The following is a 21,648-nucleotide window of genomic DNA, read 5'->3' as shown; positions in this document are numbered from 1 at the left end:
CCCATTTGGTCTCTGTGACGGGGTTCCTCTCTTATTTCCCCTGAATTGCAAGGCCCCCATGGATCTTGCGGTGTCGTTGTCCTTTTTCAACTGGGTGAGTTTTTCGTCCACTGGTGCTCCGAAGTGTCTCACCGTTGAAGGGGGTGTTCAGGATGTTGTGTTGCACCTCTGGTTTAAAACCTGATATTATGAGCCAGGCGTGTCTCCTTTCCGTGATGCCCAGCATCATAAGTCTGCTGGCTGTGTCTGCACCGTCCAGTGCTGTTTTTAGGCATGAATTCGCCACGTTCTTACCCTCCTCTACCAGGTGCGTAGCTCTTTGCTGGTATTCCTGTGGGAGGTGTTTGACTAACTGGCCCAGTTCGTCTAGGATCTGGTATTGGTGCCTGTTCAGCAGGGTGTTGGAATTGGCCATGCGCCAGTGCGTTGCGGCATTCCTCTCGATCTTTCTCCCTGTCAGGTCCATCCTTCTGCTCTCCTTGTCTGGAGGTGGTCCTGACTTTGTAGGGACATTGGCCCTTTTCCTTGCAGTTGCCGCAATGATGGAGTCTGCAGTGACCGTTCCCTGGATGTAGGGTGGGTCCTTGGGGGAGTGTTTGTACTTCTTCTCCGTCCTGGGTGTGACGGGTTTACAAGTTGCAGGCTCTTTGAAGGCCTCTCTACCTTGTCCTTTGATGCTTTCAAGCATTGGCAGGTACTGGCTCCTAGTTTGTATTGGGAGCAGTGTTTCCACAAGGAAATCCGCCTTCGGCTGTTCCTCCTCGAGTTTTACTCTGAACGCTGACGCTGCGTTCTTGATGACTTCGTTGTAGAGTCCAATGTCGTCAGGCGGCGAGGGCCTCGCCGGATATGTGTCCACTCCCTCTTCTGGACTCTCGGCTTCGAGGTCCTGCCACTCTAGGTCCTGTGTGTCAGAGTATGTCGAGCCCTGAAAGATCCTCTGGTCGTCATCTTCCTCCTCCTCGTAGTAGGGGGTTTCATCTTCCCGATATTCCAGATCTTCCTGGCTTTCCGGCAGTGCTTCGACCTCGAACTCTTCTTCTTCCTCGACGAACTCGACCACCGGTGGCTTTGGCTTTGACGGAATTCTATACGCCTTCATCCTTTCGTCGAAGTCTTTCTTTCGCTGCAAGATGTTCTCCATCTCTGACTCGAGTCTTCTCTTCTTTCTTTCCATCTCGGCCGCCTGTTCGGCGTCGATTGGTTGTGCCGGTCTCTTTGTCTGGCTTGATGGCGTCGAGACTGTTTTCGGCGTCGAGACTAGTTTCGGCGTCGAGACTGGTCTTGTGTCCTTCGTCGACGAAGAGGTCTTCGGCGTCGAACGTTCCTTTTCGTGGACGTTTTTCGACGACCTTGGCTGGTCGCTGCCCTTCACGCCTGGGAGTCCTTCTGTGAGGATCTGCTGGCCCTGGGTGTTGCTGCGGACGCCGGAGCTTTCGGCGTCGGCGCTTTCGGGGGTCTTGCCCTCGTTTTTTCGAGAGTCTTGGGCAGACTGTCGAGAGTCTTTCGGGCGTCGAGTCTCCTACCTTTTCTGGAGTCTTCGTATTATCGGTCTCTACGACCGTGTAGCCGTCGTCTTATTCGGCGACGTAATCCTCCTCGTCGGTCGAGAGTCCCAGGTCTCGAAGGGACGCTGGATGGCCCTAGCCCTGCATGGCGAAGTTAGCTCTTCTTTGCCTCTCTCTCACTCGAAGGGTCTTCGGCGTAAAGGCGGAGCGGGCGTTGCAGTCCCTGCTATCGTGGTCGACCGGAAGGCAGAGGTTGCAGACTGGATGTTGGTCTTTCTGCGCGTACTTGTGATGGCTGTTCCAGCAGAATTTGAATGGTGTGTTGTCCATCTCTTGGGTTCTGGGGGCCCCCTGATTGCGCATTCTCTTCTGGACGTCAAAGTTCCTCGAAGATCCTCTTCCTTCGTCGTCCCCTTCGCTGATGTAGTCTCACTTCGTCTTCTAAACTCTTTTCTTCCCAAAAACCTGGCTTTTGGCTTCTCTTTTCTCCAAATCTCTGGACCCCTCTCGGGAACGATCCAGACCCAATGGCGGAAAAAAGAATCTGAAGATGGCGCCCAAGGGTGGGAGCTTCCGCAGGAAGCATGCTGTCGTCACCGGAAGGACACCAAAAAGTGGGACGTCGACGCCCACCTGGGCTACAAAAAAAAAAAAAAAAAGAAGAAAAGACTAAGATTCCGGACCCAACCAATAGACCGCGGAATAATGTACAGCATAGTGAATCCAGAAAGATTCACGATGCAAAACTGGTGTTTGCTTCTTCTTTCAGACCTTCCAAGCTTCACAGAAATTGGTTCTACATAAGTTAACTACCATTTATTCTAAAAGCATTGTGGTAAAGGGGTCTGTTTACATGTAGTTGTATTCTTAGCAAAATATGACAAGTGTTAGGGTATTTATGTATATATCATTTCCTCCTATTCATGTTATATCCACTGTCTGTGAAGTATTACAACCAGTCTTCCTTTCAATAGCTGATTCATGCTCTTCTTTTTTTACTCCAAGTCTTGTTTTAACTTCAGTCTGTGGAAGGTGATGAAACCCTTTCTTGAGTTAAAGTGGCTCCGTAGCGCAGGACTGTTTTTGTGTTCATGATACTTTTGAGACTAACTCCTCCTTTCAGGGTTGATTCATCCTCAAGCAGAGCCTCCTTCTGATGATCTTCTTAGGTGTGTAATTGTTCCAGCTTGATTTTCCAAGGAAGTTCAAAGCTCCTTTTGAGGCAAGTGCTCTTATACAGGTCAAAGCAAATCCAAAGGGGATGATAGGCGGAGTGTTGAACATTGCAGGCACTCACCCCAAGTCAACTGATCTGGGTTTAATCCATCATCATTCTTTAGCTCACTCCGCCAAACTGCCAAGCCATGTCTTCCCTGGACCAGAAACAAGCATCCTGGGACCAGTTTCTGGCTAATCGGCCGTCATCACTCTACCTCAGGATTCAAGATAGCCTGGCTGATGAGGATTATGAATCCGAAACCGGTCCCAGGACGCTTGTTTCCGGTCATAGTAAGGTTGGAAGGCTGGTCAATGATCAAAAATAGCAAACCGGGGCAATAAAGTTTCAATACTTTTGCTTTCAAACAGTCGTATCTGTTACATAGCTACTGTCCTAACTTCCATCATTCAGTTTTGATTTCTTTCTCCTCTGTGCATAGCATATCCATGGAGCACTGGTAACTAAAGATACAGAGACTTTGCAGAACAATACGTTGCAATTTTCCAAATCCGATAAAAGCTACCAGCACAATGCAGAGAATGTTAATATACAAGCCACAATGCTGCAAACAATTCAGGAGAAGCCCCTCCTTATTATGGTCAAGACATGAGATCCACACATATTGCTGTATTGGCTGACACTCCGAACATTTGCACTTACCCTTTGCTCACTGTTGCCAGCTAGTTCATCCTGTAAATCCTTTGCTTTGAGCTCCAATTTGGTCCTTTGTTTAATTTGCTCTTGTCGCTCAGAACTGAGCTGCTCTTTTTCTTCTTTCATTGCCGATATTTTGGATTTTAGTTCCCGTGCATTCCGCTCAATCTCCTAATGCAAAAATTAAAGACAATTTCTCAATGAAACAATGTGACATTTTTATGATAAATGATACTATGGTATGACAGTGTGGCACATTGGAAACTGTTCTGGATTACTGTAAAATGAAAGTATGTAGGAAAAAAGAGAAGTTTGAGGTGCATTTAAAACAAATTTAAATATACAGTTTTCCAAATAACACTCTTCTAAAGCAAATTAATAATTAAGGGACTAGTTTTACTGAATTTAGGGGTACTTAATTTAAGAGATGTTATGTTACACAAATCAGTAGCAAAAAATAATAGCGGCTTCCTTTTCTTATATTAATGGCTTTCCATTTAAGCATTACCTCCATTTTATCTCTGGCTTCCTGTTGGGCATCCCGCAGTTGTCTTGATTTTTCTCCACTAGTTTCTCGTTTTGAAGAAAGCTGCCCAAACAAAATAAATAATAGTTCCGAGCAAAAAGTAACTGACTGTAGAAAACTGCAGAAGATTTAACATGGTATTGCTGATTCCTTCCTTGCCATTTTCCCCTCACTCTCTGTAATATACTTCTATAAAATTGTAATGCTTTGGTGAAGATCACATTAGGTAAAAAGGACAATAGCAAGTTAAATTAGCATATATCAATATATTCTAGGTGTAAGACATAAACGTAACCACTTGTTATAATCTATGAAAAAATCAATAATACACACATATTACTAAAGAAATACATATTTTTGTTTATTTTACACATCTCATATTTTCTTTTCTTACTTCATTATTATATAGGGACATTAATAAATTAGTGTACAAAAATAGAGTTTAGATAAAATGATTCATCGTATTTGCAACACATTTCCAAACTCAGAACACAAATTATAGAAAAGATATGGTAGATGTAAAAGTTGATGGAGGCAATGCGGTAGCTGTAAGCTAACCGCGCATTGGTGAAGATTGCAGCCCTATAGTGAAATCAGATGCTAACCCACATTGAATTTGGATGGCTGAATGCAATTTTCACAATATTCAATTATGCACCAAACAAGGACAAAATTAATTGGGAGAGAAAATACGGAATATGTGTTTTAGCAAATCTTGTTTACAATTTTACCTCATCTAGTTTTGCACGAGTCTCATTTAGCTCCTGGTTATAAATGGTGTATTCGAGTGCTCTCCTCATTTTATCCCATTTCTGGTACTGAGCCAGCTCTTCTTTTTCATCTTCCAGAGTATGAAGTCTTTCTTCAATGTACTTAAGCAACTCGTTTATTTTTTCTCTCTTACCCTCTAATAAAAAAGCAATTAAATTCATGTGTAAACTTTAATTTCATATAAAAGGTACTACTTCATAATCTACCACTGTCAATATCTCAATACTTGCGAAACAGGATAAAGGCATGGAAAGTGACATGGGAGCAAAACAAGACAAGCATTGGCATAGCCAATAGGTCTCGCCTTTGGGACTGTGTAAGTATTTAGTTATGCAGCACAATACCCTTGGTGTAACAACATCAACTGTTGCATGGCTAAACACTTATAAGGTCCCAAAGGCGAGACCTATTGGCTATGCCAATTCTTGTTTCAATTGTGCAGAAAAAACAAACTGTACTTTTCTTGTGCTTGTAAAGAGTTCTTGGGACTTAAACATGCAAAGCAGAGACACTTTATTGTACAGTGTGTGATGCAATAAAAGTGTCCTGAGCCAGAGCCCCTGTGTGAGTGAATACCAACAGACGTCAGTTTTACAGTAATATGGAGTCACACACACATGCACACTTTCCAAGTTAAGATCCACATTCTAGTCACACAAAGGATAGGCGCGCGTCCCTCACAGAGACAAACCAGTCCTACAGTGAGATACTACTCCACTGTGCTATGTTGAGCAGAAACCTCTGCTTGACTCCATCACCCTGTAGGGGCCGGAGTTTGCACCCAATGTGGTATTGCAACTTGTCCACAAACATTACAATGGCCTGTATTTTTTTCTGCATTGATTCCGTCTGGTATGTCGTAGAGCAATTTACGCAAGCAAAGCAGGTTAGAAGTATGTGGTCGAAATGTGTGGTAAACCTGCTCATGCATGTTACCCCTCCGGACCCGTGGGGACCAGCAATAAAACCACAGAAGGGAAAAGCCCGCGTGCGGTTAGAAGCACCAGGCACAGGCTTCCAAGAGCACTAATAGAAACTTCATGTGATGCGTCTCCCGATCTCCTATTCACTCATTCATTATTGTGCGGAACGTGGGAGTGACTTGAACCCTTTGTCAAAGTAAAACTCTGGCCATGTGCAGAATAGGAAAGGGCTGAGTCGGAGTCTGTGAATGTCAGGACACTCACAAGTGTGAGCTTGAAAATTACCAGAGCGACGGCAAAATGTCCTCCTATGTAGCACATGCTCGATGCTTAGGTGAGACCTAAAAACAGTTATCTCCTGCCCTAGTGGTGTGAGCTCCAATCACCCATCACCCTTAGCCACTGTGTTTCAGTCAATTTGCAGAAGCCGCACAGGGACGAGGCACTAGGACTCCCGGCGTTGGTTTACATAAGAAAAAATAAAGTATTTTTTTTTGTATCTGTCTGCTAAGGCTAATGGAAGGAAGGTCAAAACACCCAGTGCACCTAGGGGCTGATCAGGAAAGGTAATTTAGCATCCAAGGTATTGATTGGCCAGACAGGTGTACATTACATGTCCTCTTGTAGTGTAGGAATCAGAGTAGGGGGAGAGAATCCTCAGCAGCCATGGAACAATAACAGGTTATTATAATTATTCGTAGTCTTACAAAGCGCACAGCTGCCCAGAAAGGGGTTCCCGTCTCGAAGTATAGAAAGAGAGGCCTGAGCACCAAGCTAATACAGACAGATCTGGAGGGGTTTGCCGGCGCTAGACCAAAAGAGGCCAGGGTGCCCACTTAGTACAACCAAGCCTTCAAAGCTTTGCGGAAAGACAAAAGGGGAAGTTCAGTTTCTTAGTGACTCAGGAAGTTCCACAGTTTTGGACCAAATACTGCAAAAGAAGGCCCTCCTTTTACCCTTTTATGACAGAGCTACAATTACATCTGGTTTCCAGCGCCTCTTATTCTGTATATGATGCTGGGCACATCTCTTCTACCAATGGCAAGGCAGTAACGACAAGCCAGCCCAAAAAAATTGGTGATATCCACTACTAGTTTGCATATTGTTTATGTCTATACTCTGGAAAGGAAGTGTGCTGGATTAGGCCTCCAAAGCACGCGGTCAATTGTGTGGTGTCTGCTGTGCCTTGGTCATCTTGGTGTGGGGTCTTTCCTAGACATGTCCTTAGATTTTGACATCTCATTCTCAGGAGCCAGTCCTGCCAGGAGGAAACTCTCTCCAGGTGGAGAGGAAATCACCATCAATATCCTGTCCTACCGCAAGAACTTAAAAGATACTGTCATTCGATGCCTCTGCAGATTACTCCTGATGTAATGTCATCTCACTCAAATTTAAAATCAAATTCAAAAACTGCTTTATTCGATTTAGATTAAAAAACCATAAAAGCATAATAAAAAAGGTACGTCATATTATAAAAAATGTACCATTAAAAGGTACATCGACATTACCATGAATCAGGATAATACATTAAAAACGAAGCAGCTCACATTAGATACATAAAAAAAAATTGCAGTAACTCAGGAGGTTTATTATAAATCAATTCATTGTAATCCTATATCTGATTATGGCTTTTAAAAAAGACGACATATGAAACATACAGCCTGATTCATGAAAACCGGATTTTGCGATTCTCAATTAGCGATTAACTGCGAATCGCAATAGAGAAATCGCATAACGGTATTCATGATGTTTTGCGATTAAAAAAAGCGATTTGCACGCGGCCGCAAAAACCGTTTGCGATCATCGAAAATCGCATAAAAATTGCTATTTCCGGCAACATCCGTGTCGGATTAGCGATATTGCAAATAGCGATATTGCAAATAGCGATCTCGCAATTAGCGATCTCGCTATTTACGATCTCGCTATTTGCGATCTCGCAAATTGCGAGATCGCAAAAAGCGGGATCGCAAAATCGCGAGATCTGGAAGTCGCATTTCGAGCACAGTGATGACATCACAACCAGGAAGCAGCCAGTTCTCACCCCCATTCACCACAGTGAGGCAGACCTCGAGGCTGCCACAGAGACAGCTCCTGCAATTCTTGGATTACCACTGTCCAACTACACTGCAGCTATGTCTGAGGAGGCAGTACCTGGGCCCAGCAACACCACAGGGCGCAAGAGGAAGCTAAAGTTCTCAGAGCAGGAGCTTGAGCACTTAATAGAAGGGGTGGTGGACAACCACTCCAAACGGTTCGGGAAGGACTCAAGGAAGGTGCCCGAGCAGGAAAAGCGCAGGATCTGGGTGGGCATAGCGGCTGCTGTGAACTCAGTGGGCGTGGCTGACAGGTCACTGGATGAACTCAAAAAACGGTGGTACGACCTCCGAGGTCGTGCCAAAGAGAAGGTAGCTGAGAGGCTTGGAGAGTCCCTGGGCACTGGAGGGGGAGGACCTACAGTCCCTCCAAACACCCCCTTGGAGGATCAAGTGGAAAACACGCTGGAGGCTGAGGCGTGCGTCGGAGTCACCCGTCTGGACTCATCCCGCCCCACCCAAGAGAACCAAGGTAAGTGGCATGCGACTGCGACCCTGTCCCCTATGAATGGCCATGACCACATAGCCTCCCATAATGTACCATAGTCATGCCATCGGTGCACATCAGGTCATCCCCTATAGCATTGTGGGACATGTAGTGTGGCCACAATGTAGAAGTACCCCAATGCAGCCAGACAAGTGCAAAATAATGCAAAGCCATAGGCAGTCAGGGAATGTCACCCAGCATGCATGTAGCAACTGCACGTGGGACAGATACATGCAACTAATGAACGTCCACTTCCCCTCACAGGTGGCGCACACAGCAGCGACAGCGAGAGGCTACAAATTGATGAGGAAGCACAGGAAGACGAGGAGGTGCCCTCACATACACAGCCTCCAGTCCCTGCCGCACCAGCAATGCCTGCAGCCAGGCCCAACACCAGTGTGCCACCAGCCCCTGCCGCACCAGCAATGCCTGCAGCCAGGCCCAACACCAGTGTGCCACCAGCCCCTGCCGCACCAGCAATGCCTGCAGCCAGGCCCAACACCAGTGTGCCACCAGCCCCTGCCGCACCAGCAATGCCTGCAGCCAGGCCCAACACCAGTGTGCCACCCGCCCCGCCTAGCTTGACACCACCAGCAGCTGGCGCATCAACACCAGGTCCCGCGACAGCGGGGACACAGCGGCCACCCACTGTGTCAGGCCAGCAGAGCAGGCGTGGCAGGGCTCGCCTGCTGACCAATGCACCTAGCACCAGGAGGGGGAATGGACAGCAGCTGCCCAGCATGAGCGTGGAGCGTCGCATGCTCCGGATACATCAGCTGCAGGCACGCCGGCAAGGGGCCATACAGCTCCAGCTATACAACATTGGCCGCAATGTGGCAGGTGTGGGGGACCGGATGGACCGCATGACGGCAGCCATGGCAGGTGTGGGGGAGGGAATGGCCGGCATGACTGCAGCCATGGCAGGTGTGGGGGCGGGAATGGCCCGCATGACTGCAGCCATGGAGGCCAACATTGCTGCAGTGACATCGCAGCGCAACACAGCCCGCCGCCGCCACCGTCAGCTACTGACCCAGCTGACAGCTTACACCTGGTCCAATTACATAATTGGCAATGCCACCGCACAGTTATCGCGCCGGTCCCTGGCGCAGCAGCAGCAGCTCGTCCAGTGCTGCGAGGATGTGGCCAGGGTACTCGAGCACCTGACCACTGCCGTGACAGCACTTCACCCGGCTCTACCTGCCACTGTTGGGGGTGATGATGGCAGTGAGGGGACATCGAGTGTGAGCAGCCACTCTGCCTCACAGGTGGGGGCACTGAGACGCAGCACCAGGCCCACTGCAGCAACACGTGCCTTGGATGAGGAGGAGCCGGAGAGGCGCTTGGGTGCTTCGCGCCGTAGGCGCACATGACTGAATAGGACCTGTACAGGCACAGGCTGAACTTAAGCCTGCCCTGTGTTATGGACGCAGCAGTATGCAGAAATACTGTTTGCAATGGCAGAATGTAAACTTGTACCATTATTGTGATTGAAACAATTTTTAATTTGGAATCACACATTGGCGTAGTGTCATTATTACATTTTGCATGCAATTGTGATTTGTGGGGTGAGGGTGCACTAGAAACTGCTCAGTGTGATGTAGTTGCGACGTCTGTGGCCTTAAGCTGGGTTCTCCCCGCGTGCATGGCGCGCATATGCAGGTGGCCGGTCGTCCCCTTCCGATTCACTGCCAGAGATGTCGACAGGTATCCGGCGCTTGGTAGCAATGTTGTGTAGGATAGCACACACAGCCACAATGCGGCAGCACACTTCAGGACTGTAGTACATGGCCCCACCTGTCTTGTGAAGGATGCGGAATCTGCTCTTCAGTAGCCCAAAAGTTCTCTCTATGCAATTCCTTGTGCGTATGTGTGATATGTTGTAACGCCGTTGCTGTGGTGTAGCAGGGTTGAGGTATGGGGTGAGGAGGTATTCACGCAGGGCGTAGCCACTGTCACCTGAATGAGAGGAGCAGAGGGTGAGTGCCTGAGCAGCGCAGCTACTTCATCGCACTGTGACATTGTTGACAAAGTGTACTTACCAAGTAGGTGTCCTTCCCCAAAGTCTCCCCTGACCAGTCGTGTGTGGAGGCCGCTGTGCCGAAATATGAATGAGTCGTGTGTACTCCCTGGGTACTGTGCCACTATGTCCGTGATGTATGTCTTAGCATTGCAGACCATCTGGATGTTGAGGGAGTGGTAGGACTTGCGATTGCGGTACATGTACTCCGTTGCCGCTGGAGGGCAGATATGGACGTGGGTACAGTCAATGCAGCCTATCACGTGTGGGAAACGGGCCACATTGTAGAATTGTAGCTTGGTCTCATCCAATTCCTGTTGGCTGGTGGGAAATTTGATGTGCTGGTGTAGCTGGGTCAGCATTGCGTCCAGGAAACTACGTAGGCAGCGGGACATGGTGGGCTGGGATATCCCCCCAGCTGCCGCAACTATCCCCTGGAAGCTCCCAGAGGCCAGGAGGTGCAGGCTACACAATACCTGGACATGTGTTGGGACGGCATTGGTCCGCCTTGTTGGGTGCTGCATCAGGGGGTCAAGGTCCTGTATGAGCTTGATAATTATAGCCCCATTCAGCCGGTACTTGGCGTAGATTTGCTCTCTGGTTTGGCCCAGCAGGGTGACCCGCTGGCGGAATATCCTTTCCTGGATTCTGCGTCTCCTCCTTGCTGCTCGCTGTAGCCTTCGCCGCCTGACCACCATGTACATTCCTGTAATTTTGACACTCCTTCTGCTGATGCAGCTTCTCCTTAAATGTGTTTGGTCAGGCCTGCACCAGTTACTGATTGGCCAACGTTTTTTCAAATTTTTTTTTCTATGGCTTTGATGGTTACCACCTGCTTTGGGTTGTCCTTAATTTGCGCCTCGCAAAGTGCGATTTTGGGTTTTTCGCTAATAGCGATTTTTCATGAATCCCGATTGCGAGGATATTGCGAATTCGCTATTTTATTCGCAGACTCCGTGGGTTCTCGCTATTTCGGATTCGCAATTGGTCTACTGCCGGGATTCTGCGAATCTTTTAGCGATTTCGCAATTCTGTGTTTGCGAAATCGCTATTTTCTTGGTGAATACCGATTTGGGAAATTGTGCCCGCGATAGCATTTTCGCAGCTATTGCGGGCGCAATTTAGCTTCATGAATCAGGCTGATAATCAATTCATCCTCCAACATTTGTAGCCTCAAGGGTGCTGTTCTACATCGTCCGAGTCCCCAGTTTCTCAAGATAGCGATTTAAAATCTTCTCCTTGGCAATTCATAAAATTTACAAAAAAGTATGCAGTGTAACATTGATTGTGCAGAAATGATGATTTTTTGACCAAGAGTTTACCTCTGGGAATGTAGCCAGTCTAAAAAAAAAAGTCCCCCCACAAAAGCGTGTAAGTAGCATGCGTAAATAACAACTTTGCCCCTGTATCAAATATGGCTGAATCCCCTGTCCTAGTAGCATCAAATGATTCTCCATGACTGAGGTCTTACATTTCTCTAACAGCCAGCGTTTATTTTCTAGAAAAAGTAAACAAGTTTCTTTCAACTTCTTTCTTGATACAGTTTCTAGGCAGCTTGGGGAATCGTAATATTCTGGGTAACCATTGTCATAAAATAATTTCTTTACATACATAATCCAGGTGATCCTTTTAACCCCCTGGAGATTAAGGCAATTCTTAATTATATCTCTATTAAAACCGGTCTCATCAGTGGACCATACCTTATGCCATAGGAGAAGGGGGTTAACTTTAATGAGATCAGATATATATGACAAACCTAGTTCTTTGTGACATACATAGGTAGAGGTGGACCCCGGGACAGCTAGGAGATGGCGCAAAAACGCATTTTCACAAAGTTATATATTGTGAGTTTCTGCTATTCCCCAGATCCCTGCCCAGTATATCGCTGTGGAAACACATTTAGATTTCTATATATCCACAAGCTCTGGAACTTGTCGTCCACCCAGCTTATTAGCAAAATTACGAACGGCACCTATTGCTCTCGAGAAAGCCAGTTTTCTCGCGTGTGCCGCCGATGACCAGGTGCCCGTTTTCTCAGAGTTAATACCCAGATACGAGAATTTATCAATCGTATCTATTTTCGTTTTTAAGATAAAAGTTTTACATGTAGTAGTTTTATTTGTAGTACAGCACATAGTGAACGTTTTGCTTATGTTTATTTTAAGACCTCTGTCATTCATATAGTTTGAGAAATTAGTGATCGCTCTTTGGAGGCCTACTTGAGTCTGTGCCATAATTACTGCATGTTACGTTATGTTATGTTAAATGTTTTTCTAAAGCGCACAGGTGCCCCAGCCAAGGGGCGTCCCGGCGCTACCAGATCCAAGTGGCACAGTAACTGAAAACTTCACAGCTACGGTCAATCCCACCTATGTTAAAGGAAAGAGGAAGGTTTTAATGGCTTTTCGAAAGACAAGCAGGTCCTCCATTCCACGAATGTGAACTGGCAAGGAGTTCCACAGCTTAGCTGTCATGTACCAAAAGGAACGACCACCAACTTGGCAGAGTTTAATCCGCGGGACAATCACCAAATGTTGTCCCAGCGAACGCAGCTGTCTACGGGGCATGTACGGGACCAGAAGATTGCTCAGTAGCTCCGGACTCCCAGATTTTACAATCTTAAACGATAAGCAAGAGCCTTTGAACTATATCGGGGTGTCGATCGGAAGCCAGTGCAGCTTTCTGATCGTAGCCCTGACCGAACACCGACGGGGAAGTCCCACCAGAGTTTTAGCTGCCGAAGTTTGAACTCGTTGTAGTCGCTGTGTCTCGGCTTTATTAGCCCCTAGAAGCAGCGCACTAGCATAGTCTAAGCGAGACAGTATGGTAGATTGTACAATGAGCTGTCGTACTGCTGGATCAAAAAACTTCAAGAGAGGGTTGAGGCCCCTTAGCAAGCCCACACATGTGGCTGCAACTCTCTTAGTGTGGGTCTTGAAACTAAGTGCATCATCTGCATATAATAATAAAGGGACTGGGGCATTCCTAATTTGAGGGTAGTCCTGCTTATCATGGACCAGGTGGGAGCCTACACTGTTTATATATAAATTAAACAAAAACGGGGCTAGTATACATCCTTGTCTCACTCCTTTGTTTATACTAAATTTGGATGTACATTCGCCCTGCTTCCCAAACCGCACCCTCGCCCCAGCCCCCCGGTATAACTCCCTAATAAATATAAGTAGGTTAGAGTCCACACTCATTTGTGACAGTGTGGCCCAGAGTTTGTCGTGATTTAAACAGTCGAAAGCCGAACTCAGGTCGACAAAAGTTAAGAACAACTTTTCCTTTTTGGCGGTTACATACTTGGCTATAATCAACACCAGGTTCAATCCTTGTTCTGTCGTACTGAGTCCTGCCCTGAACCCATATTGAAATTTTGAAAGTATGCCCTTTTCTTCCACCCAGAGTTGAAGTTTATATAATATGACCCTCCCGGCAACTTTCATAAGCGAGTCCAGTAGAGATATTGGACGGTAGCACTTTGGGTCATTACGGTCACCCTTTTTAAAGATGGGGATCACTATGAGCTCTAGCCAGGTGGAAAAGAACCTATGTTTGTTACAACTGTTCAGGACATTGGTTAAAAGTGGGGCCCATAGCTCAGTGTTAGATTTATATATGTCCACTGGCACACTGTCAGGTCCTTGGGCTTTCCCTGCAGCACTCTCATTGATGGCAGTTAGAACTTCCGACAATGAGAATTCGATGTTTATGAGAAAAGATGGCTGAATCACATTTGCATCTCCTTCATTTATGCCACGTCTCTCACTCTCGGTTTGGTCATCTGCCCGATAGAGGTCCTTAAAGTGGTTGACCCATCTATCTTCCGTAATTGCCATTTCAATAGTGTTAGTTGCCCTGTCTTTAAAAAAAAGGGGCATTAAAAGCCTTCCAGCAGCCCATATTATCCTTTGTTAGGCAGGCTTGATGTAGCGCCTGCCAGGCTTCCGGTTTACACTGGCTCTTGCGCTTTTTAACGACTCGTTGATAGTCAGTTCCAGCCAGCCTCACTTCATCCTTACTTCTCGGCTCACTTTTTAGGACCTTCAAAAGATGCGCATGGGCTTTGCTACAGTCCCTATCAAACCATCCCTGTGCCTTAATCTTACCCTGTTTCAGTGTCCCTGTGAGGAGTTTACATATTTCCTCAGTAATTCTGATGAAAGCCTCAGTGACTAGGGCATTTTCACCAGTCAGAGTTAGACACGTGTCGAATTCCTTATGTTTGTTTTTTATGAGGGTTACAAAAAAAGCCATGGGTTCTACTTTACTCCACTTTATAGCATATCCATTTATCTTTGCAAGGCTTAATTTATAATTATATAGATTTTCTATTGTTTTAGTTGTTTTTTCGCTCCCTGCAAGAGAAAAAAGTAGCATATTTGGGAGGTGGTCGCTTGTCACTATATCACATATCTTAGAAGTAGTAACATGACAAGAATACCGATTTGATATAAGAATGAAATCAATTACTGATTTACACCCCCTCCCAATAAAAGTTGGCTCAAAAGGGACTGGTGGAGTACATCATTCATTTGCAAAACCCAAGTCAAAATGGAAGGTCAGTTCGTTTATTCAGTTGCCCAGAGCAGTATGGGAAAAGTGTGATTGTAAATCATCTTTATCTGTGCCCAAACCACAAATGCCCAGATGACTATATGGGCATAGAAAACAGTTGAAGTCGCCAACCCATATGACACACATATCCCCAGTTTGTTTTTCTTCGATGTGCTTCAGGGGTTGGCATAATTCTTCTAATACCTTTATGATTTCCATTTTTGGGATGTTATTATAGAAGTTTATTAGGACTGGGTTTTTTTTTCCCTCATTGCTTACTAGCAATATCTGGTAAAATTCAGATCCATTTTCGAATTTCACTACCAGATCATTTAAAAGGTTGGACACATAGATGCATAATCCCCCTTTATTCCTTCCCCTCGGGCTCAGGCTGGCAGGAGTATGGAAGGTGCGGTAGCCATTTATATGCATGGCCTGGAGCGGCCAGGATTCCTGCAAGCAAATAATAGAAAAATCCTGTATAAAAGTTAAACAATTGGGGTCCCTCATTCTAGATGACAAACCAGCAATGTTCCATGACATCAACTTGAGAGTATTGCCCATCTCTGGTTTGTTAATATTTGTGCCGGCGACTATTTGGGTACTAACATCTCCAACCAGGCTCCTAGGTTTACTATACTGTACAGATGTATTCAATCTATATTGTCTGGCCTGATGATTATTTTCCACAATCTCTTCCCTTTCTGCTATTTTCCAAGTTGTATTCAGCACATGGGGGAGTTCACCCTCGCTCAATATAGGTTGGTTAATTTTTGTGGCAACTTTGGCATATCTCATTTCTTTGCTGGTACCATCTAAGCTGTATTTTAGACAATTTGCAGCCCCCCCCCCCCCAAAACCACATTAGTTGGATCGTCGTCAGGTTGTTGCCTCTTGACCTCTATTCCCCCATCCGTAGAAAAAACACTCCGGGAGTTGACACTATATGGGGTAAGTCAATCGACCATATCAAGTACACTGTACCGGTTACTGAGGGGGATACCAAATGCCAGGCCATGACCATCAATTCCAAACCTACTTCTAACATTATTTTCTTCCGAACCCTCTTCCAGAACTTTTTCATTGAAAATATAATTCACTCGTCGTGTTTGGGGCTATAGAAGTAAGTAATATCAAGTGGCTGAATTCTGGTTCTTATCATGCGTGACCGCCTCTCACAGATATATTGCACTACTTGGGGGTCTCTAAAATGTATGATAATGCAGTCACCTAATATGTCTTTCCTGCTCCTGCCCACCCAGCTAACTCTGCGTGCAAACAGAATTTTACTATGCATATGCGAAGGAAGGGGTCTATTGGTGTTTAACCAGTGGATGGTTTTATTCTTACGTTCGGCAAACGATTCCACGCTACCCTTCCCTAGTTCTGGGACCCCTGCCAGGACAACAACATAGGGGATGGATTCTGGTGGTAAATCGGTTCGAGGTAACAAATTCTCATGCTCATCGCTATCAACGGATCCCTTACAACCCTCCTGCAAGCGTTTAACAATTCCCCCTCCCGGCACATGGTCAACTGCAATATAATACACTGTGGGACTGTATCATTCTTTGAACTCAGTCCAGTTCCAACACAGTCCCGCAAGGTGCCTTTCGTGGGATCACACTCCGAAATATGGGGAATTGAGTTGAGGACCAGGGTGTCCCTTGTGCAGTTTGTCGGCAGAGTTTTATCTGGACCCAGCCCCTATCAGGTTCCTTAAGACAGTAGCCCCAGTAATAGTTCCCACCATTACGGACCTCATCAACTGTTCGTTTTTACATGGCATCGTCCCCGACAGCTGGAAGAGTGCGGTGGTCAAAGCACTCATTAAAAAAACCCAGCTGGATCCAGCAGACCTGACCAACTATAGGCCAATATCCCTACTCCCTGGCATTAGTAAAGTCACCGAGAAATTGGTAAATATCCAATTATCTCAGTTCCTTGAGACAAACAAACTGCTCAGACAATCCCAGACCGGATTTCGCCCAGGCCACGGTACGGACACCGCACTGCTTGCGGTGATTGAAGAGGCAAGGGGCTTACTAGATTCAGGAGGATCAGTGGCAGTGATCCTCCTGGATCTAAGTGCAGCTTTCGATACGGTCAACCACCGTGTCCTTCTGAGCAGACTGGCGAAAGCAGGACTTACCGGGACAGCTATCGGATGGATCGAATCCTATCTTACAGGACGCACCTTTCAAGTCTGGGATGACAGTCACCACTCATCCACCCTCCCACTCACCAGCGGCGTGCCTCAGGGCTCTTCCCTGAGCCCCACGCTTTTTAATGTCTATATGGCCCCCCTCGAGGACGTGGTAACACCATTTAACATCAAAATGGTGAGTTACGCCGATGACACCCAACTGGTCGTCTCCCTGTCCCAGCTGATTGACCATCCGGAAAACCTGACTAACTGCCTCATAAACATCCACAACTGGATGAACGAATCATCTTTGAAATTGAATGGGACAAAGACAGAGGTAATGTTACTCGGTAAGCAATGGACATCTATCCCTCCCACGATATGGCCCGATGTGTTCGGTGAAATCCCCCCCCCTAAATCTGAAATCAAAACACTCGGGGTGTGGCTAGAGCCACAACTCACGATGAAGACCCAGGCTACCAAAACCTCGGGCACATGTTTTGGGCTCATGCGTAAGACTCGTAAAATCCTGCCCCTACTCCCTCCGATGTCCAGAAAGCTCCTTATCCAGGGCCTAGTGTTGTCCCGCTTAGACTACAGCAATCTAGTCTATCTGGGTGCCCCCGAGGCTACCATCTCGAAACTCCAGCGGACACAGAACGCGGCAGCACGTATGATCACCAACACCCCCTCCAGAACATCTGCCAAGCCAGCCCTTAAAACCCTGCACTGGCTCCCGGTGCGCCAAAGGGTGCACTTTAAAGCAATGTGTATCACACACAAGCTCTACAACGGTTCCGGCCCAGCGATCCTCAGCAACATGATTACACCCTATACAGCAACCAGAGTGCTACGATCGCAAAATGAGAATCGAGTCCACATTCCCAGATTCAAAAAAGTCCGCACGGGAGGCCGCCAATTCTCCGTTCAGGCGGCCAAAGGCTGGAACGCACTCCCCCTGGCCCTCAGATTGGAATCCAATTTCCTTGCGTTCCGCAAAAAACTTAAGACCCACTTGTTTCCCAAGTAACACCCTTCGACTACCTCCCGTCTCAATAGGTTCAAGTTACATAGCGCGGGGATACCCTTGGGTCACCAGGCGCTGTAGAAATCGCTAAAATAAATAAATAAAATAAAAATCTTGATTAATTGTTGTCTGTTTCTTCTTATTACATTCAAGATTAGATATGGTCAATTGCTCGAGGTTCTTTACTCCATCTTCAATTTGTGACCATTTGGCCAGGATGGGCTGCATAGAGGACGTAAGGATTCCGCCAACTTTTAACCAAAAGTCCTCATCCAGTGTGGCCGGTGTTCCAGCCGGCGGGATGTTATTTGGAGAACTTAATACCACCATCTGATGTTCACGAGTACCCATGTCCTTAGCTTTCGCCACCTTTGGGTGTTTCCCCTTTAGAGCACCCCCCTTGCTTATTTTTTGGAATCGCTCCCGATATGTGTACAGATGGCAGTGGCACAACTCCAGGGGCAGGCATCATAGATGAACGAGTTTATGAAACACAAGATTTGTGGGTTTGCCTACTTCGATCCGCACATCAGATTACTGTACATATTTCAAAAAAGGACCCATCATTCTAGACACAACTAAGGCAGAGGTGCTCTTTAAGGTGTGTGACACCCACCCACCAGGGTGTGAGTCCGTCCACAGATTCAAAAGAACCCTGGCCAAAAAATTATATACATTACACCTGAGCACACCCAATCATTATTTCTGTAATCCAATATATGTATGTCGCACTCCGAGAGTACCGCAGTGTCTCTCCACACTGTAGTCCAAAATCCCAGAATTTCAAGTAAAAAAGAAGTAGTCCAGTCACACTCTTCAGTTAGATGTGTGCTTTTAATTTGCAGATAAGTGGTAGTGGTAAATCGCACAGCAGCAGCCGACGCGCGTTTCGCCCACAGGGCTTTTTCAAGGCTGCAAAAAGATATTTAAACATGTCTTTTAGACAGTGTGTTTACATTGTTCCTATTTCAGAGATGTATATACGCATTCTATAGAATAGTCACCTCTTGATTCATAACAACCCAGCTCAATTCACACACAGATAATTCTTTATATTATACATATCACGGATACGCCTTATCCATTACAATAGACAGTGCCTCCAAGAGACATTCTATTTATGTTGGTGGAAACAAAACATTGGTGCAGTGTGGAGAGAGACTGCGGTACTCTAGGAGTGCGACATACATATATTGGATTACAGAAATAATGAGTGGGTGTGCTCAGGTGTAATGTATATAATAGATGAACGAGTAGATACCCCGCCAGGCACAGTTATTGGTGTTACTTTGGGTCTGCATACTGGGGGCCCCATCAGACCTGGTGTTCACCGTGTCCACCCTGGTTACACCAGTGCTATGGCTTGAGGTCACGGATTCTGAAGTAGCATTTATATTTATGTATCGCTCCGGGGTGACAGACAACACAATGTTTCCCAAAGAGGACCGTTTAGAGAAAGCCGGGTCTAGAGAGAGGCGGCGCTCTGTAAGTTCAATTTCGTGTGCTAACACCGACGATCCCCTTGAGATGAATTGGTCGAGTGTCCCAGTCACAGAACCTCCAGGTGCAGCCTTCCTCCCCCTCCCCATACGTCCAGCCATATCAGGATTGTTGGAATATTTCAGCAGTATCAATACAATGAATGTAAAGGACACACCAGTTAGAAGAACTTATTCTTACTTTCGGATTTATGACATTAGAGGGGGGGCCCAGCCCAGCCTTCTCCGGGCTCAAAAGGGCTCAAACGGACCTGCCCTTGGCCCTCGCGCACCCGCGCCGCGGGAGCCCTCGGTCCAATTTAAATCCTGGCAGCAGCTGGGTCGTGGAGGCTCTCGCCACACCTCTCGCGGGACCGCACTGCCTTCTGGTAGGTGTAGTTGCCCTGGCAGTCGCGGTCCGGAGGTCGGCGGCAGTCACGGCAGGGTCCTGAGGGCGAGTAAAGCAAACCGGCATGTAAGGGACCAAACAATGCTGCGCGGGAGTCATCTCACTCATCCGGTGCCTCTTAGAACTAGAGATCCCCTACTTTACACTGACTAAATTTCTCCAGTCACTCATCGCATTATCCATGTATCAAAGAGACAGGAAGAGGCTTCTGTCTGACGCTGTCTCGTCAGTGTTCAGGGTGGTAAGGGAGCCTTGTACACAAAGAAGATGTCTTATTCCAAAAGTGCAAGTGTTGATTGAAGAACATCGTTCATATGTGCTGCTGCTAAAAGGCCTTCTTCCTATGGGTCGATGTCTGGAAGGAGATCCACAGCTGCGCTGCTAGTCAGACCCTCGTCTATGCCCTCCAATCAAAGCAGCACTAAGAGCTTTGATTCCAGAGTGATCCACAAACTTTATAGTTAATACTCTCTTTCTGTAACAGATGCTGTGAATACCCATCTGATTAAAATGGAATCTACCTGAAACGGAAGCCTAAATGGAATTTCCCACAAATTTGCTAGAGTTATGGCCAAATAACTTCAAAATATATAAGTAACAACTGATCCCTCAGGAGTGACAACTCAAAAAGTGTCCAAGAAGTGTTAACAATTAGCCTTTTTTCTCAGATGTCACTGGCTTGGCTACACTTCTACCCTCACTATATCTTTTGAACATACATTGATGTAATTGTCCAGATCTCACTGAAATGGACCAAGATTTCAATAAATGTCACAGAAATGCTGTAGTTGGCAGCATTTTTCAATGTTGTTATCCCAAAGATAACTAAAATGCTAGGTCTTGTGCATGAAATCACTAAAATTGAAAATGTGACAGTTGCTCAGAATTCTCTCTGTGATAACTGCCCACATTGTGCCAAACGTGAACAGTAACTGCAAAATCTCTCTGAAATAGGCCGCCTTTCCCTTGTTTCCCTGAAAAAAAAATCTTACCATGAAATGTATGCTGCCCAGACAAAATGTCCCTGAATTACTTAGATGCAGCCCTTTATCTTGCAGGAATTGGAGCAAGTCACTTACATTACCCTTTACTTTGAATCATTGATTTCCTAAAATGATTATTAAAGCCAAGAAAAGGAAGCATGCTTTCAATATTTCGTATTATGGTGACCATTCTTTAGTTTGTAGCACTTCTACACCACACGGTTTTTGAAATCAGATTCCCTTATGTGTTCATCTGGCCTTGTAAAGCACAACACCATAGTCCATGGCATAGTTTCCACACTAGCTCTACTTTTTAAAGCACGAGAGAGGATGTTTGAAAAAAATTGCTCCAGGAGAATTTTACACGAGGTCTTTAGAAGAACAAAAAACAGAACCCGTTGCAAGTGCAGCTCTATCAAAAACCTAATTATATTAAAACGATTACTTGGAGAGAAACCATAAATGAGCCATATGTGCAGATATTCCCCCTCTGTCATATTTTTTATCAGCCGCGGCCAGAAAACGCTTGGCGTGGAAAACGTGAAATTTGATGTGAGAAAACATAGACCTTTGGGGGATTGGCTTTTTAATTAAGTTCCCACACACTTCCCCACAAAGAAAGACTTAATTATCTCGGAGTGCAAAGGAGCGATGTTCCTCCTTTATTTGTGCGCACTGAACTGTTTGCCAGTCAAGGGGAAAGGGCACCACTGCCGTCGTACTGTAAACTCCGAAATGGAGATTTGTGAAAAAAGCATGTGCGCCTCGCGCTAAAAGTAAAAAAATAAATAAATAAATTAAAAAAAATTAAAAAGGAGTGCAGCGCGCGCGCTTGGGAGAGCAGTCT

General features: G+C 46.2%; 1 protein-coding gene across 1 annotated transcript in view; it reads right to left on the bottom strand.

Moving 5' to 3' along the window:
• The window catches only part of SMC3 (structural maintenance of chromosomes 3), an 889,895-nt gene that overhangs the window by 720,203 nt on the left and 148,044 nt on the right, over window positions 1-21,648 (bottom strand). The window contains exons 9-11 of the mRNA XM_086922774.1: window positions 4,639-4,814; window positions 3,890-3,970; window positions 3,388-3,552 (exon numbers count right to left, since the gene is read on the bottom strand). Coding sequence (XP_086778900.1) covers window positions 3,388-3,552; window positions 3,890-3,970; window positions 4,639-4,814 — 422 coding nt within the window. The remainder of the gene's footprint in view (window positions 1-3,387; window positions 3,553-3,889; window positions 3,971-4,638; window positions 4,815-21,648) is intronic.

Source organism: Lissotriton vulgaris, chromosome 5 (genome assembly GCF_964263255.1).
Source record: "Lissotriton vulgaris chromosome 5, aLisVul1.2, whole genome shotgun sequence".
NCBI lineage: Eukaryota > Metazoa > Chordata > Amphibia > Caudata > Salamandridae > Lissotriton > Lissotriton vulgaris.
This window is presented reverse-complemented; position numbering and strand designations above follow the sequence as displayed.